This window comes from Mus musculus, chromosome 2, assembly GCF_000001635.26.
Source record: "Mus musculus strain C57BL/6J chromosome 2, GRCm38.p6 C57BL/6J".
Classification (NCBI taxonomy): domain Eukaryota; kingdom Metazoa; phylum Chordata; class Mammalia; order Rodentia; family Muridae; genus Mus; species Mus musculus.
In genome coordinates this window covers 134,837,501-134,856,407 of record NC_000068.7, presented here as the reverse complement: position 1 = coordinate 134,856,407, position 18,907 = coordinate 134,837,501, and the positions used below count along the sequence as shown (strand labels likewise).

The 18,907-nt window shown below is 38.5% G+C and overlaps 1 protein-coding gene across 3 annotated transcripts in view; it reads right to left on the bottom strand.

The window, feature by feature from the left end:
- The window catches only part of Plcb1 (phospholipase C, beta 1), a 689,095-nt gene that overhangs the window by 618,851 nt on the left and 51,337 nt on the right, over positions 1-18,907 (bottom strand). The window contains exon 1 of one of the 3 annotated variants that reach the window (XM_006498930.3): positions 10,756-18,572. The exons of the other annotated variants lie outside the window; for them this stretch is intronic. Within the exon in view, the coding sequence (XP_006498993.1) occupies positions 10,756-10,773 (18 nt within the window). The 5' untranslated portion in view covers positions 10,774-18,572. Of the gene's footprint in view, positions 1-10,755; positions 18,573-18,907 lie in introns of those variants that run through there. 3 annotated transcript variants of the gene reach the window in all.

Below are 18,907 nucleotides of genomic sequence, written 5' to 3'. Positions count from 1 at the left end.
ATACACAGATGGCCTTTGGTAGCCTCTACATGCAGAAGCAACCAAAACTTCCAAGTATAACAAGTGTCTTTCAGAGGATACACAGATAAAGTATAGCACTGCATGGCTGGATCTGTTGGCCCAGTGAACAGGACTTTAGGACCACATTTGAGTTTGTGGGTATGAGTTTCATTTAGAAAAAAAAAGATGCAGAATCATTACACATTATTTGTTTATAAATCATTAATTTTATTTTAGCATATACATGAGTGTATTGATTAAAAACAAGCATGTCTGCATGCTGATAAAGTGGATGTGTTTATATTTTATGTAAATATTCATTTATTTATTTATTAAGTTTTAATTAGCTTTCAGAGAATTGGGTTTAGTACAGCATTTTCCAAACAAACTTTGTTCTTGGTTTTTCTCTCTTCTTCCGTTCTTTCCCATCATATTCCTCCCACCCCAATAGCCTCCTCTCTACTTCCAAGACATACTTCACCATGAGCACCCCCTCTTCTCAATTCCCTTTGTTCCCTTCGCTTAGTCTCCCATCTCATTTCAGAGTCAGACACTCTCTCATGACCCCCTTATTTACAACCATATAAACATGAAAAGTCAGAGTCCTACATGAAAGAAAATATCTAATTTTTGTCTTTCTGAGACTGGGTCACCTACCCAATATAACTCTTTACAAGTCCATTCATTTATCTGAAGTTTTCACAACTCATTTTTCTCATTTTACCACTGAGTAAAAATTGTTTGAATGTTATTTGGGAAATGTGTGTGTGTGTGTGTGTGTGTGTTTGTGTGTGTGTGTGTGTGTGTGTGTGTGTATGTATGTGTATCCATGCTAAAGAAGTATCTGCTTTATAATAATTAATAATAATAATCATAATCCCAGACTTTTCTAAGTGTTCTATTCGAGCAAGGTCTTCAGTGTTACTACAATTGAAAAACAATCATAGAAAACAGCTAAGTCTATCACTCAAAGTAAAATGTCTAACTATGCTTCAGTACCTAAGTCTAGAATTCCATGTGCTGGCATGAAGTCTGCTAGTATTGGAGGTCAAGCATCAATGGTTCAACAAAGGAAATCCACATGCTTCAGCAATGCCAATGCTGATAAGAGAAAGAAAACCCCCTACAGTGTGAACAGGATATTAATAGCTTAATGAAGATTGACCTAGAAAGCAGGTTTTTATTTTTATCAAGGATGGCATGATAGGTAATGAACTGCTTTGAATGGTATATTTTAGGAAAATTGATAACTCAAGAAGTTTAGGAATCTGTACTAATCCTAATTTAGTAAAGACTCAGTTTAGATTTCCTTAGGAAACTGAATGAATACAGCTTCCACTGTAAAACACAAAGCTAAGATTCAAATGATCTAAGAAATTCCAAACATTAAAAAAATATGTCACTCTATCCAATGTCACTCTATCATTGAGGTAATGTGAGAGATGGAACCCATAGTTATCAATCTTACACATTGTGAAGACATTTAGAGATTGAGCCACACCTGCTACAGTTTTTACTTGAACACGGATGGCCCTATAATAAGGTTCTACTTAGAATTATTTCATTTCTGTAACAGTAAGAAAGCGCTATATGTTCAGTAAAACAGTGTTTCAGACTTCATCCCTCCCTGGACCTCCAATCGTCTTTCTCAATTCTGGGGAGAGAAGAGGGCCCCCACTGCACAGTGTGCTGTGTTGCCAAGCCAAGCTGGCTTGCAGTATGGTGAGTTTATTTAACACATTGCCAACTTGTGAGGTTCTCAGTTTACAAAGGGATTATCAAGATGTCACCCAATTGCACGTCAAGGTGTATCCTCAATTTTTTTAATGATTAGGCATAAGGGGCCTGAAGAGTCAAATTCACAAATGTGGACAAGTTCATCACTGGCATTTCTCCTTCTGCTTAAGTCATCTAGAGCAGTGCTCAAAGACACTGACATTTCCCAAGAGAAGCAGCCAAGTGGAGAGTTTAAGGGAACATAGGTACAGCTCTCCTATTTGATTACTAGGAAAGGTGCTTCTTTGATAGCTAGCTGTGTTTCATTTCATGGGTGCCAGCCTCATCTTTACAGGGAAACACAATGCCTCTTGTCCCAACAGCATCATGCTAACGTCTGTCTAATGTAAAAATGAGATTGGACTGTTTCTGACAGTGAGGACAAGGCTTTGGTTTTGCCAATTAGATTATACCAAGAACATTTCCCATAAATTAAATGACTTAAAATTATAGCAGCAGGGTTTGGACAGACATCAACTTATGACAAAATCATATCATATCTGGTCGCAGTGAAGACCTCTAGGTGAGTCAGGGAAAGGAGACCTCGTCTTTCATTTTGTACATTTTTGGATTCTTTGGTTCTTTTTTTTTCCCAACAGAGAAGACAGCATTGAAATTGGACAGCCTCAAATGCATTCATCGAGCAAGATCCACTTTTGTAATTTAAGAACACAGAGAAAAAAATGTACGTGTAGTAGAATAAAATAACCTTTTAAAACAATGTAATATACCACAGTAAAATTATCATAAGATTACAGCCTCCTTTGCTGTTCCTTAATTGCACTGTACATGTGCCCATTGTTTGAAGACAATAGCTAACTCCTTGGAGAACAAATGCTACATTTGCCAAGAGAAGCTGTTTCCACTTTCACTTCTAATGGAAAAGTCACTTGGGTACTGAACTGAAAAATGTACACTAGTTTCTTCCCAACTGTTGACAATTCCCAAGGTTAAACACATTGGGTAACCTCAATTCTTACTTGAAAGGGGTGAGAGGTATCCTTTCTCTTTCCCTCCAAGTTTTAATCAGAGGAGCAGCCTGAGATCCTGGGGTCCCGGTAGCTGCCCCTTACAGCTCACAGCTATTCTTTAGTGTTATCTCTGACATGATTAATCATCCTCTCCACAGAAAACTGCCAGCAAAGCATTTTTTTAGAAACAAACGCATTAATATCATCTCGACTGTCTGGTCCAAAGCTCCCACTGTGAAGACCCAGACAAAAGCTGAGCAATGCTTTAGTATCCCTCACACAATTGCCCTCCATTCTCTACTGCATTTGCCTAACTAGCCTAGTGTTTGGGTTATGAACATTAAGTTCACTAGTAAAATGTATATTCTGTATCTCACATGTATAATCGTAAAGAGTTGAAACATCTCTATTAAATGATTTTTAATTGTCATCATACAGTAAGTGAAATATTAATTTGGTCTGGACTTAATAATTTGATTCCCAAATTTCTTATTCTCTATATGGAGGTGCAGATCAAAAAGTACACGTAAGTTCCTTGGGCTGAAAGCCTACTGTCACAGTCAGGAGCTAGCCATATGTCACCTATGATCCAGATGCAATGATATTAAACAGCTTACATTTTATTAGACTTCTGTTTGTTTAGTGGGATGATGCCTGTTAAACCCTTTAATTAACTTGGGAAAGTACTACATAAACAAAGAATTTCCTCTCTAAGGGCAACATCCTAGTGACGGAATGAAGGCATGTGTTCTCTGCATTATTGCTATAAGAAAAATGACTGTTCCCTCCCTGCTTGTCAATGCTTGCATCGACAACCTCCTTCTTACAAAGCTTTTTATGAGATCTAATCTAGTTTAGTTGTAAAGAAAATGAATAAAGAAATACTCCACTAGAAAAATAACACATCAAAGGAAACATTCTACCTGCTATCCAAGTATGCTAACACATACATATAATCCTAGCACTTGGGAGACTGAGGCAGGAGGTTTGAGATTATGAACATAGAGCCTGGGCTATACAAAACAACAACAACAAAACTGATAAACAAATTCTCTCGTTACATGCTTCCAGCTCCATGTTCCAAAAAGATGGATTTCTTTAGGTCTGTACCCTAAGAGTTCTAGAGTAGGATCTCATGACTCTGATAAAAAGAGCAGGTGGGAAAAGCAAAACAAAGAAATATCTAGTTGCTAATGATTCATTCCAAGTACTGTTGCTGCTTTGGGACTGACTTCCTTCTGTCACCATTAAAATACCCCCATGAGTCTGTAAGGAGAGACAAGACTCCATGTCCTGCTTGGAATCATTTCAGTTTAAAAGTTGTAACACAGGTGAAGAATGGTGACAGTCACTAGATTTTATATTAAAAAAAAGGAGAATTTGATATTATAATGAAATAAAATGTGTCACTGTGACATAAAGTATGTTTTTGGACCAAGAGTAAATATATAGTAAAGGGATGACTCACAGATTCTCTTAGACTTTCTCTATAGTTTTGTAAGTGCAGACCTGAAACTGGCATTGTGTCGCATAAGGGATGAAGCCTATCTTCTCAATGATGCTACAGAGAGGGACAGGGTTGACCGAACCACACACCTTTTGAAGTTAAAGAGGACAGGCCCACAAGAGAGAACTGTAGCATCTTTCACGACAGAGAATTTCAGCATCGCTCATGACAGAAGCTAGACAGACTGTTGCGACATACCCACTGTAATTATTAGTTAATGTAACACCAGTCTTCCATTTATAACCACAGTTTCAATATAATTAACATTTTCCATAAAAGAATCAATTTTGTCTTCTCTGTGTTTTTGAAGATGTTGCAAAAATATCATTATAGCAGCAGAAGGGAACTTAAAACCAACTCTAATGAAACAGCTGGCTTCATGTCTGAATATCCCTTCCAGTTCTATATAAACAAACAATTACACTTTGCATGTTTATGATCATGGTGGGTGTGCCTTCTTTTTATTTCCCATAATTTAATACATAAATATTTACATACTGCCTTACTGTCCAATTTTATGCCCGTGACACTGAAACATTTAATGCTGTCGAGACATAAAGACTTTCTTGTCTTTTTTTTTTCTTAAATCATCTATGTCCGTTTTCATCCTAAAACACAGACATCACTTATTTTCTAAATACAGCTCTTGAAACTTAGTTTCATTCTATCCAGAATTGTGATGATTTTTCCTTCATCTTGAGGACACTTCCTTCAGAGGCGTTGTGATAAAGATACTGCAACAGCTGCTGTTTAGCTGTCGATGTCTCGCCCTGCAGCTCTGATGCTCAGCACATTACTGGGGGTACCAGGCACAGTGGCACAGTGCAGATACCTTATCAAAATATGATTCATGTACTCTGACAACTGCAATTAAAGCAAGCTTCGTGGATGAGTGAACGATGAAGATTCCTCACCTAAGAAAATAAAACCAGCAGAAGCATGTGTGCACACAGATATAAGTCCTAGCTAGGAAAAAGAAGCCACACAGGTGTGTATCTCTTGGAGCAAAATCTCAAATTGTATTTGCAATGGAGTTTGTTGTAAAATGATTTTAACTTTTATTAACTTATTTAACATTATTTGTGGAAAATATTCAGGTGCAAAAAAGATTTCCTCTCTAACAAAAACTGTTAGTAGAGAACCCAGCCAGGCTCTGTCCTTACACAGATGCAATCTTTAATACACAGATTTTAACTTTCCTGTTTTACCATATGCCCAGAAATGAACAGAATAGGACAGAACAGAACTGCAAGTGTCAAGGTTATGTTGATCCACCCACCCCTGCCCCATGCAATCCTTTACAATTCTAATCCTCCCTTGCAGTTTAAATAACTCCCAGATTCCCTGCAAATATATGCCAATGATTTAGAGTGGGTCTCTGAAGGTGACATCTTCATAGCATAACCAAAATACCTAGATATCTCACTTTAAGTCCTCAATATGACTAAATGCCCAGTGTCTGATTGTGTTTATTAAATATCACAATTAACTTCTAAATACCCATCTGTGATAGGATCAGAGATGAGGAGGACACAACATATGCCCCAACACTGGGGAGTAACTGGGACCAATGGGATCCAGGAACCCAGGAACTCTGCCCGAGCAGTGGCACAAGTTCCCGTCTGGGCCTGTGCCCTGAGCAGACCTTGAGGTAAACTCCAAAGCCAGTCCCAAAACACCCAGAAGAAGCTCCATTCCCAGGTACTTTAACACATCCAGGATCATAGGATCAGAGCCAGTCCCACAACACCCAGAGGAAGCTCCACTTCCAAGGGCTCCAACATGCCTAGGATCCCTGGATCCCAGGAGCTTGGCCACACCAGGATCTCAGGGTCCCAGAGGCAGCTTGAAACCCAGGAGCTCTGACACATCCAAGATCTCAGGATCACAGGATTCCAGACTCACAGGATCACAGAGACATCTGGATTCTGAGGAGTTCTGATACAACTAGGAACACAGGAAGGACAGGCTCCAGTCAGATATACCAAGGGTAAGTAGCACTAGAGATAACCAAATGGCAGGAGGCAAGCACAAGATCATAAGCAAGAGAAACCAAGGTTATTTGGCATCATCAGAACCCAATCCTTCCACCATACCAAGTCCTGGATACAAGATCACACTGGAAAAGCAAGATTTGGATTTAAAGTAAAATCTCATGATGCCATAAAGAACATACATAACTCACTTAAAGAAATACAGGAGAACACAGATAAACAGCTAGAAGCCCTCAAAAAAGAAACACAAAAATCCCTTAAAGAATTATAGGAAAACACAATCAAACAGATGAAAGAAATTAACAAAACCATCCAAGATCTAAAAATGGAAATAGAAACAATAAAGAAATCACAAAGGGTGACAACCCTGGAGTTAGAAAACCTAGGTAAAAGATCACAGATGCAAGCATCACCAACAGAATTCAAGATATAGAAGAGAGAATCTCGGGTGCAGATGATACCATAAAAAACATTGACACAACAATCGAAGAAAATGAAAACTGCAAAAAGCTCCTAACCCAAAGCATCCAGGAAATCCAGGGCACAATGAGAAGATGAAAACTAAGGGTAATAGGTATAAAAGAGGGTGAAGATTCCCAACTAAAAGGGCAAATAAATATCTTCAACAAAATTATAGAAGAAAAGTTCCTTAATATCTTAAGAACTTGTCCTTAATATCTCTTAACGTCTATGGACTCAAAAAGACATAGACTAACACTGAATATGTGAATGGGACCCAGTATTTTGCTGTATACAGGAAACGCATCTCAGTGTCAAAGACAGACACTACCTCAGAGTAAAAGGTTGGAAAACAATTTTCGAAGCAAATGGTCCCAAGAAACAAGCTGGAGTAACCATTCTAATATTGAATAAAATCAGCTTTCAACCAAAAATTATCAAAAAAGATAAGGAAGAACACTTTATACTGGTCACATATGTTCCTGCACTGCCGAACTTTCTCTCCTGCATCACTGTTCCAACCTTACTGTCCCATGTCCTAGACTCTGGTTTCACTGCCTTTGCCCTCTAAGTGTTCTCAGGGAAAGCTCTATCACATTGCCAAGCTCAAGTGATTCACAGACTCAAGACTCAATGTACTTCCCATCTGCACTCAAACTGTCTGAGAGCTCAGATCCTACTGACTCCAGGTTCTCTGGACCCACAGCCTCAATAGATTTCTTTTGAAATACTATCTTTCAGAGTAGTCTACTTTCTCTTCCACTCCACAGAAGACTCTCAGTACTATGCTACTGGGGACTCTATCTCCAGTTGCATGGGTCTAGCACAAAGTAGATGCTCAGTGAACAATTACCCAAGAACGTATGTATAAATAAACAAATGGCTTAAAACATGAAATAGAAAAGGCATGTCTGTTCTGTGTCAAATGTGCTGACATTACTATATCACCGGGAGAGATCTGTTTCACTCCATTTGTGCTTTCAAAGCAAAAATAGAGTAGTCGGAATGGCTTGTAAAAACAAATCATACCTTTATTTCTCTCAGTTCTGAGGATGGTTACATATAAATCAAGTTACCTGGCAGATTCCATGCCAGTTGGAGACCACACTCTTCCTCCCAGAAGGCTATCTTTTACTGTTTATTGTGTGGCAAGGAGGATGCTGTGGATTCTTTCCTAAAGGTGCTAATTTCCTTTTCAAGGGCCCACCCAGAACACTCCTTGTCACCTTCTAAAGGCCCCAAGTCCACATGCCACAACAGTGGGGATCAGTTTCAAAGAATCTGGAGGATACAGCAACTTTCAGCAGAGGCAGACCTTCCCTCTCAGCAACACAATGACAAATTATTGCTTTATCTTTTAAGCCTCTTTTATTTTTTCTCCATTGGAATGCTTTCTTCTTTATTTTCTGAAAAGGTTTTCTACTAATAACATCTGGGAAAAGCCCGTCTTCATAATGTTGAATAATTATGCAATTTTTTCCAGTCGAGTATTATTTCTACTTAAATCAGAGAAAAGGTGCTAAATTGGATATGCAAATTGAGTTAGTATAAGGGGGCTGAAAGAAGTCATTGCAGGTTGCAAAGAATTTAGATGTTATGAAACATGCCTCAACTTTGTCTCCTTGTTGCTCCTGCATTGTTGCTCCCTGAGCAAGACTAGTCTAGTGAGATGTGGACAGTAAGACAGACACTGTCGTGGTCACAGATAGAATGGTAGAATGCCCTTTTGCTTCTAGTACTGAAAGTGCAAATCTTTCAGCAAGAGAAAATGAATTTATTTATTACTAAGTCTTTTGGCGTAGAATATTAACATTTATTTACTATAGTCTATTATAAACAAATTAATAGATATGCTAGCTGAAAATACATTATCCCTCTCCACCAGGACCACAGAATACCTCCTATCAATCTAAGACATAAACTCCATCACTGTTGCCATTTTTTCCCCAGTCCTTACCAGGCTTGCTTTTGCCTAAATTGTAAGTGTGGTAGTACTGTTGACATTTGCCCATTCTGAAATCCATGCAATTCTATGTCTTTAAATTTGTGAACACTTATTCTGACATATGTATATGGTTTCTGTCAAGTGCTAAGGGGTTAAATATTTAGCTGTTTACTTGTAAACATTTACCTATCAAAGAAAAATGGCAAGCTACACTAACGAGAATGTTTATAACTTTGGCACTTTGAATGCTGAAATAGCTCATGATTCTGCAGTAATACTTATCTCAGGCTTCAACTGCTTCAACCTAAAGATCTGAAGAAGTAATAGAAAAATCTAAGTCGCAGCAAAGTTCACAAAAGAGATAAGATCACAAAAGGACACAAAATTCAAATTAAGGGACAATACTAGACCAGAACCCAATATCTAATAAATGCTATGAATTACATCAAAGTAATTGTGCCACCTCAACAATAGAACTGTTTCCATTTCATGTCAGAGAAATCAGAAATCAGATATGTGGTAGCAACACAGTAGCACTAGAATTCATGTTTCCATCTTTCTGCTCTGTCCTCTTAGCCCAATGCATTCTCCTGGTCCATAGCATCTGCTGAGGCTCTGGACATCCATACTTGGGAAGAAGAAAGCAAAGCAAAAAGACTCTGTGGTTGATCAAATCTGTGGCAAAATATCAAGGGACACCAAATGCCACTTATGTGTCATTGGTCCAGGAGCTGCACAAGACTGCAAGGGAAGCTGGAGAATGTCATTTTCATGTCTAAAGAAAAATGCTCCCATTTAAATGAGAAATGAAGATAATGTATTTGGGGGTGGAAAAATAGCTGTCCTTGAGGTTCCTATGAGAACATAAGAGTCGTCTTTTCTACATTTTTCATCAACTTGTACATGAACACACTTTAAAAAGTATAAAGAAGGTTTATTTAGCCAGTGAAGATTTTTCACACCCACCCATCTCCATCTGCCAGTTTCCACCCACCACAAAACACTTTTATTCATTTTTATATCTCCTAGCTTCTTTAAGGCAAAAATGTGCAAAAGAAGATTATTCTTACCTCTTCCCCCTCCCCCAGGAGCTATTTCCACATCAGTACCCAGAGGCATCATTCTTCTGCGCTGCTACTTCCTGTGAATTTCCTTTTATAGCTGCATAGTACTCCATGGCTGTGGCCATCGGGGCTTATCTATCTAATTCGCGCCCCTGTCAAATTTTTCCCCACAGTCTCGTCTAACATATATGGATCAGAATACCAGTTATCTGTACTTTGAATGTTGTCTTTTAGCCACTAATTATATAAAAATAGCCTAAGTATTACATACAAAGGCAGAAATCCTGGGCTGGACTTGAACATCAAAAACCATGCACAGCAAATGTCTTAGCAATGCTGGAGATATACTGGATAGTCAGTAGAAAGTATTTTTCCATTAAGGTCAGCTGGTTCTATGTGGATATTAGACCATTTCCTGTAAACAAGCCCCATTTTCATAAGATCTTGCAACAAGCTCACAGTCTTTTACACATACCTTCACCATCTGACTCCCATTATATTGTTGAGCTGCCTTCTGCCCTGAACATATGCCCTTTCTCTTCTACAGTTTCTCTGAACATTCTCTCTGCCTCTTCTACATCTGAGTCATTTCTACCTATCCCTACCTGCTGAATCCTCATTCAGGTGCCTTTTGCTGTCATTCATGTGCCTTTTGCTCCGTGTAGCTGACAGAAGTGCACTACTCTACTATCTCCACAGGTAGATTAGGAGGGATGCACACCTAACCTCTGTCTCTGATCTAAGGAGACAGGCAATGCTGCATTTTTCCTCATGGAAGCCTTTATGTCAAAACACTTAGGAGCCCTGGATGACAGACAGCTCTTTTCGTAGCCCTCAATCTTCCCAGGAGGTGATGTTACTGGTCATGTGCCCTTAATGTTGTCTTTAGTCATTTCAACTCCCCCCATACAGCAGTGTACAGTTCCTTGTTTTGGTCTTATTAATTTTCTTTTAAGTTTGAAATTACATCAAAATAAAACATTACTCCCCAAAAGCCACAAATATATTCAGCTGGAAGCCCTGATGCATATACTCTTACCTCATTAATGTGTTTCATCCAAGGCCCTCCTACTATCTCCAGTCACATCTGTCAATTTGCTTTCCTTGCCAGAACACAACTACTACGACCTGGCTTAGTGTGCTAGGCACAGGGCACTGACAAATAACATTCTATCCAGCTTCCTCACTGGCCTGGGGCCACTCTCTTAGAAAAGGACATTAAATATTTGAAACCACCGAGTGACCTTCAGTGAACTGCACCTGTAATAAAAGCCAGTGCATTTAGAAAAATAGAGATCACCTCCAGGTCTTTAGTTACTTATTAAAGAGCTCCCAGTGCTGCTAAAGAGTTAATGCTCACCCTTAAATAGCCAGCTTTAAGCTGGTAAATAATCTGGGTGTTATGAATAAAACGCAATCAGAACCATTATGCACCTACAGGTTGCCTGTAGATGCCTCAGCCTCTAAACTCAGTAGCCAACCGACCTGAAGAACCAGGATTCAAAAAAAAAAAAAAAAACTGACTCCCCACCTCATTCTGCCATCATAAACACAAGATTACATGTGGGCATCAAGCTCACTAACCACAACGCATAACTTATCTCTGATGGCAAGGGGAAAGAATTTCAAGTTTCAAAACAGGAGTATTGGTATTTGGGAACAGTTAGGATTTTTCTCAAGTGTAGAACTGAACAGTTTCACATAATCAAGCAAAAATAACACTAATCTGTATACTTTTAACAGTGAGTGTAAAAAGAGATATCAAGAAAGTCCTTATCTGAGAATTTCATGAGGTTCATACACTGACCTGATTAATAATTAACAAGGCTTCCCGGAAAAGGCATGGGGATATGTACAACTAGTAAAAAAGGGGGGAGGGGTCTGCTGCTTCAAAAACACAGGGAAATGGAGTCACCTGCCATCTGATCTGAAGAACTCTGACTCTAGAAGTGTATACAGAATCTATAGGTCTTTGTTTCTGTGTCTTAATGTGTCTGTCGGTGAGAAAAGGGAACAAGCAGAGTGCTTGTTCACTACCAATTCGGGATACCCTAGCAACAAGCCAGCTGCTCTCAAGTCACAGCCTTGTGACCTAATAGAACATTAACAAATATTCTGTTAAAACTACCCTTCCTACTATTCTTCTCCTGGATACTTATGCAACTTGTTTTCTGAGCAAAGCATCCCCAAAGTGCTTGAGTTCCTCAGTGGCTCTGCATGTGACAAATAGCAAGGAAGAGGGAAGTTGTCGGCACTCAAGTTCTCCCAAGCTGAAAGAGATCTAGCTCTTAGATAAATCTTACTGGAAGTAATATAAGATGTGGGGGATGGAGAATCAATATATTGTCATAACCCTGCTTCTTAAGACTATATGGATGACAAATTATGGCAAACTTTACAATGTGATTGAAAAATCCATTCATCCACAAGGTCACTGGGCTTCCTATGAGAACATCAGACTGTGCCTGCCAGAACCTTTGTTGCAAAGTAGAAAGGGATTCATTTCCCTTGTGCAGCATCTCTGCTTCCAAAATGTCCGTTTTTTACATGTGCAAATGGAATATCTCCTAATAGGAATAAAATAAACATAGTACATATTTTAATAAAATGTATGAATTTCAGTACAGATTCACATAAACATGATGTTCACCCATACCTTTATAGTAAAATCATTACTAAAATACTAAACCAGCATGCCCCTCATTTCAAAGGACTTATTTCCCCTACAAGAGGAGATATAATTTACTCATTAAGCAAAAAATTAATAAAAAATTAATCAATCTGATCATTGTTGAATCTTAAACTACTTGGTTCAATAATCATTTCTTCTTTATGAAATTTTTTATCATGTTTCATTCCAATGTGCCTATAAGGCATAAGAAAACCACCACCATCATCAACCCAGCACACACTAGACAGTAGCCATATTTGTTTATAGTTTAGCTATTTACTTTAACTCTTTCTCTACCACTATACATACAGTAGGCACTGCTGGAGTCTGAAACTTGAATTATATATTCAAACTCTCATTCATAGTAGCTATGTGAAAGCCAGAAGTGGGAATACTGCCACCACCACACTCATTCTCTATTGCAGACACTGGTATTTATTTTAACAGGCATCAAAGCCAAGGACTATGGAGAAAAATCAATCATAAGAACTCTATGAAGTAAACGGTGTCTGGCCAGCCACTTCCATCACCAAAAGAGTGGACTGAGAACGTCTTGTGCCACTATAAAATATGTGATTAAAGAGAAAACTGTGAACCTAATTAGAATGGTCACTGATGAAATAGAAAGAGGGCAGAATTACAGATATACCCAAAGGATATGGTACCTGTTGAGGTATCCCGAGAGGAAGAAGACAATTCCAGAGGTTTAATATGGGGATGTCAAGGAAGATGACATGAGGAGCTAAGACGAAGATAAATTGTAGGATCAGGGCTGGGAGAAGAATGATATGCTCATGGTGAGGTACAGAGTCGGAAGCTCTATAAGGTTACAAAGCAAAGGGCTTCACAAGTAACAGGAAGATAAGGCTAGCATGGTAGATAAGAGATCAGAACTGCATACTAAAAGTGAGTGACTGCATATCACAGGGGTGGGTGAAGTCATGTGAGAACCAATACAAAGTGACAAGGTCCAGCATCCACTTTGCCATCCACTTCGCAAGGGAGCATTATTACAGGGCTATGCAGAGAACGAGTCTCACCAAAAGCTCAGGCTATTGAGGTCAGAATACCATCACATTCATGCTGAGGTCAAGACTTACAATGGTGCTCAGAGTCAGTGATAGATCCCAGCAGAAAAGTACATACTGGTCTCTGCCTAGGAGATAAGATACTCTGACAGCTGATTTCACTTAAAACAAAACAAAAGCTTCAGATTTCTCTAATCAACCTATCAGTTCTCCCTCAAAATTATATCTCAAATTGAGAGACCTCCCAGTCTCCTTCTGCCTATTTCATAATTATTTTCTTCATCACACAAGTATTTCCAATAATAAAATCTTTGCATATTTAATCCCATCAGAGCTTCCACTTCTCAGAGGCTTTGGACAATCAGAGGTACACAGAGAAACTGATGACATTCCCCACTGACTCTCAATCATCAGATCTTTTCAGCATTGTGATTGATAGCAAAATCACAGATAGGCAAAATGTGTATAACTCTGGCACAAAGAAAATGTTATACATGAAGTTTATATCACAGTCAATGTAAAACAAAGATATTAAATAGCTGACCTCTTTAAAGAAGAAGAAGAAGAAGAAGAAGAAGAAGAAGAAGAAGAAGAAGAAGAAGAAGAAGAAGAAGAAGAAGAAGAAATTCAAATAGCAAAAAGAATATGGCAAAGAGCTAAGAAAATGACACCAAACTCATGTGTAGTATATGTGACTAAAAGAACCATAAAATTTCTTATCATTTAGATATTTACTTCATTTACTCATTCAAGTAATCACCCATTTTCAGTAATTTGTGAATGAAGTAAACTTTTAAATCAAATCAATCAGGAGTCAAAAATATCTCTCTAGACATACTCCATAGTAGAAAGCTGGAGCTAAAGCAAGCAACAGGAAAATACTGTAAAGTTAAAAGGTACCTTAAAAATCAGGCCAACTTGTGGAGTAAGGATTCATGGTATGAGCTATTTTTTGTGCCCTCTTCACTAAATCTCCAGACAAAAAGTAGAAACAAGAAACATTACAACATTTTAAAGATTTTCAAGTGAGAATCATATACAGAATTATGATATTGTCCCTCATCCAGAAGTTTAACAAACAGAATATTCATAAATCCTTCAAAAGAACTAGATGACAAAATCCAGCAACTAAAAGTGAATCAAACATAAATAGTCATGAGTGGAAAGTGTAGAACTAAATATTTGGATGTTTTAGTTCTCCTTCCCTTGTGAGAAATGGTCACTGGTAAATGAATGGAAAGAGTTTAGAGGTGCAGTGGCCATGTTATCTTCCTTTACTGTTCCTCCACACACAAGGTAAATGCCCTGAGAGAGGTACTTGCTGTTTATGCAAACATGATTCTATTCTTATTCATTCCTCTTATTACCCAGTTTCTGGACAACACTATGCTAGTGACTGATAGACTGTACAGGTCTTTGTTCATCACTACAGAGAGAGATCTTATAGCCTCTTCATTCAGCTCTGAGCGATCTTCAAAATCTTTCCTTGTATGAACAGCTCACAACTTATTCAACTGGGCACCCACTGATGGGCACTTACATCATTTTTGAGATAGGATATTACAGCAGCTCTGAGACTCAGCTAATATATACATCATTTTGTACATATACAAACACATAGGATATAACAGCCCAACGAGAAGAGGCTGAGTAAACCTATACATATTTATAGCTCTGGTAGATATTACCAAATAATAATAGAGGGATCATTGCACTTTCCCCAAAATGTATGCATGATAAGGTCTGTTTATTCAGCCTTATCATTAGGAGACATGATCAAACTATTGAGTGGTTGATACTGATATGTTAGAAATGGAAGAACAGTGTAGTTACAATTTGTACTCAACTGTTAGCAATGGATTTGTGTTTCTTTTATTTTTTCATATCTAAGAGCTTTCTGCAGTTTCCACTTTAATTGGATTGCTGGAATTCTGACAATTAATTTTAATCCACTTCAAGAATTATTACAGGGAGCACCATGGCGTGGTAGACGCTTTACAAATATAAAACTATTAAAGCTAATACCTTTAGTGAAAGAGGGGCAGATGAGAGTAAGAAAGAACACTCTCCAATGCATTTTCTAGATCTTTCATAGCACAAATTAGATATGGACACAAGCTAAAGTTTGGTTACACAGTTACTGAAAAAAAAATCCAGTTTCTTCAGACTCATTCTCACTATCTCTATAGTCACAGTTCTCAAACTGCCAGTTGCATTTCGGGTCGAAGGACCCTTTCAGAAGGGTGGCCTATCAGATATCATGCATATAAGATACTTACATTATGTTTCATAATAGTAGTAAAATTACAGTTATGAAGTAACAATGAAATAATATTATGGTTGGGGAGTCGCACAACATGGTGAACTGTATTAAACGGTTGCATCATTAGAAAGGTTCAGAACCACTGTACTAGAGGGAGCTTTTGGAAATTACCAACTGTAAGAGTGCTACCTGGAATCCACCCACCAAGGTTAAAAGCAAATGATTTTATGCATACTCCAAAGTAAGTTAACTCTCACAGTGTTGGTCAGGTGACTTCGTGGCACACATTCTCGCCACTCTGACAGCATTCCTCCTTCCAGACTCTCTTCTCGCATGCTTAGAACAGAGGTGAGTTCTGAAATCATAATCTGTACAACTTCCAGTATGTGTTCCTGGGGAAAAATGTCTGAAGTGTATTTTAATCACTTGTACTTTCTTTATTAAAAATTTAGGATTCCCCATCATTGCTACAAAAGTAGCCATCATTTTTTTAATTATGTATTTTCCTCATTTACTTTTCCAATGCTATCCCAAAAGTCCCCCATACCCTCCCCCCCACTCCCCTACCCACCTACTCCCACTTCTTGGCCCTGGCGTTCCCCTGTACTGAAGCATATAAAGTTTGCACGACCAATGGGCCTCTCTTTCCACTGATGGGTGGCCATCTTCTGATACATATGCAGCTAGAAACACGAGCTCTGGGGGGTACCGGTTAGTTCATATTGTTGTTCCACCTATAGGGTTGCAGATCTCTTTAGCTCCTTGAGTACTTTCTCTAGCTCCTGCATTGGGGACCCTGTGATCCATCCAATAGCTGACTGTGAGCATCCACTTCTGTGTTTACTAGGCCGGAGTAGCCATCATTTTAAAGTAGAAACATTTGTGTTTCTAAATGATCTTTTTTTTTCCCTTTGGTTTTTTTGAGACAGGGTTTCTCTGTGTAACCCTGGCTGTCCTAGAACTTACTCTGTAGACTAGGCTGGCCTCGAACTCAGAAATCCACCTGCCTCTGCCTCCCAAGTGCTGGGATTAAAGTCATGTCACCACCGCCCTGCTTAAAGGAATGGAAGTTACAACCACACCAAGAGAACCATTGTTCTTTCAAAATAGCAACAGGTAAAAGTCATATCTCAAGTACACTAACAATAAAAAAAAATCAGTATTAGAAATCATAGCTGCTGACATGGTGATCCCGAATGCAAGTAAAACTTAGCCCAAGAAACTTCTGTTTCAGAACCATGCAGGTACCTGCATACTGACACATAAAGACACGGACCAGTGAGCAGTGATGACGCACAACCCATTACCTTTTTGCTTAAGTCCTTTTCCAGCTGGCAAGTTTTACTTCTGGAGCACACCTGGCTTACACTCGGATAAACCTAAAAAGACTTAACATTTATAAATGGCATTCTGGAACTCATAAACTGAAAGTAGCTCATTGCAAATTGTCTCTGCTTTAGATTTTTAAATCCTTCCTATTTGTTGAGAATTTCATTTATATTCAATATTTTTGATGAAGTTTAATCTCTATTTCCTCTAGTCTTTTACTGCCCCCACTGTCCCCTCTCAATTTCATGTGTTTTTTTAAACCCACCAAGTTCACTTAGCACTGACAGTATTACAAGGGTGTAGGGCCATCTGCTGGAGCATGAGTAGTTTCTCAGGGGTCACAATCCTTGAAGAAAGCAGAATTCCCCTCTCCCAGCAGCCACCAATCACCAACAGTTCCTTGGATAGGCGTGGGACTCCATGGCTCTTCACCTGCTCTATGCTGGGATTTGAGCATGTACAACTCTTGCACAGGCTGCCACAGGTGATGTTAAGTTCATATGTGCAAATGTCCTGTTGTGCCCAGAAAACAATGTTTTTGTACTCATCTGATACTTCTTGCTCTTACAATCTTTATACACCTTTTCTATAGTGATCTCTGAGCCTTCAGAGGAAGAGTATTCCATAGATGCCCCATGTAGGGCTGGGCATCTGAAGTCTCACATGTTCACAATTTGTGGCTCTTTGTATTAACTGGAAACTAGTGCAAAAACAAACTGCTGAGGGCTGAAAGGTGCACTAGTCTATGGGTATAATGAGAAACTATTAGGAGTCACTTTACCACTGTGTCCATTTAGCAAAACAGTAGTAGCAGGTACTCTTCCAGGACCTATGACTTTCCTAGACTCAAATTCTTGATCCTATTAACAGTAACAAGCATGAGTTTTATCTTATGGAACAGGCTTTAAAGACAATTAAAAAGTAGCTGCTCTTGGTCAGTCCTATAATATCTGTACCACTATTGGACTACTGTGATTATCTGGCCAGGCCAAGTGTTATTTGCCACATAGGGATCACAGCTGTGTAAGGCTGATAGTTATTTTACCAGTAGTGAACACAGGATCTTCCAGCACTATGAAGACCAGCCAGGAGGGAGGAAACTTCATAGTAAGTACCAGCTTTTTTTGTTGACATCCTATGAATGAAGTGTGTGATGTCTTCAGCAATCGGGTAGGGTACTGCTAGCAAGGTCTTGAGGGAAACTAACACCATGTTATGTTAGATCATGTCGTTTAAGCCTGTCATGTTTGGGGTTCTAAAGTAAACTACTGGCCAGAAACTCACTGACTACTGCCTCTGCCAGCTGTATGAGGGAGGCAACAAGGTATCATATCCAAACTGAGACTTCATGCACTCTTCTATGTGCTGTTTAATTCCATAGAGACCTATTTCTTTCTAGAGAACAAACTCAGGCTTGCCAAGTAGAAGAGGGTAGACCATACAGAGTAACACAAGTCATCCTGTGCCACCCAGTTCCTGTTCCAAGAAAAATAACCCATGGCTGTCACTAGGCTCTGTATTTGAGAATGTTGGAATCTAGGTGAGTCATTGCTCTCCACTCCCATTACATAACTCCATTTAAAACCTGTTCACATGTATATGTATATATATATATATATATATATATATATATATATATATACACACACACACATATATATATATATATATATATATATATATATATATATATATATAGCCAAAAAAGCTAGTTAATTTTAATTTTCTATAAACCTGCCAGGAGTTCCAAACCATGCTTCAATTAGTTTAACACCCTGAATAGTGGAACATTAAAATGCTCCAGGTATTCGCTGTACTTGCTATTAACAGAAAGATTAAGTGAATTAAAAAAAACTTACACATAGAGTTTTATTGAAAGGTGGAAGGTTTGACATTAACC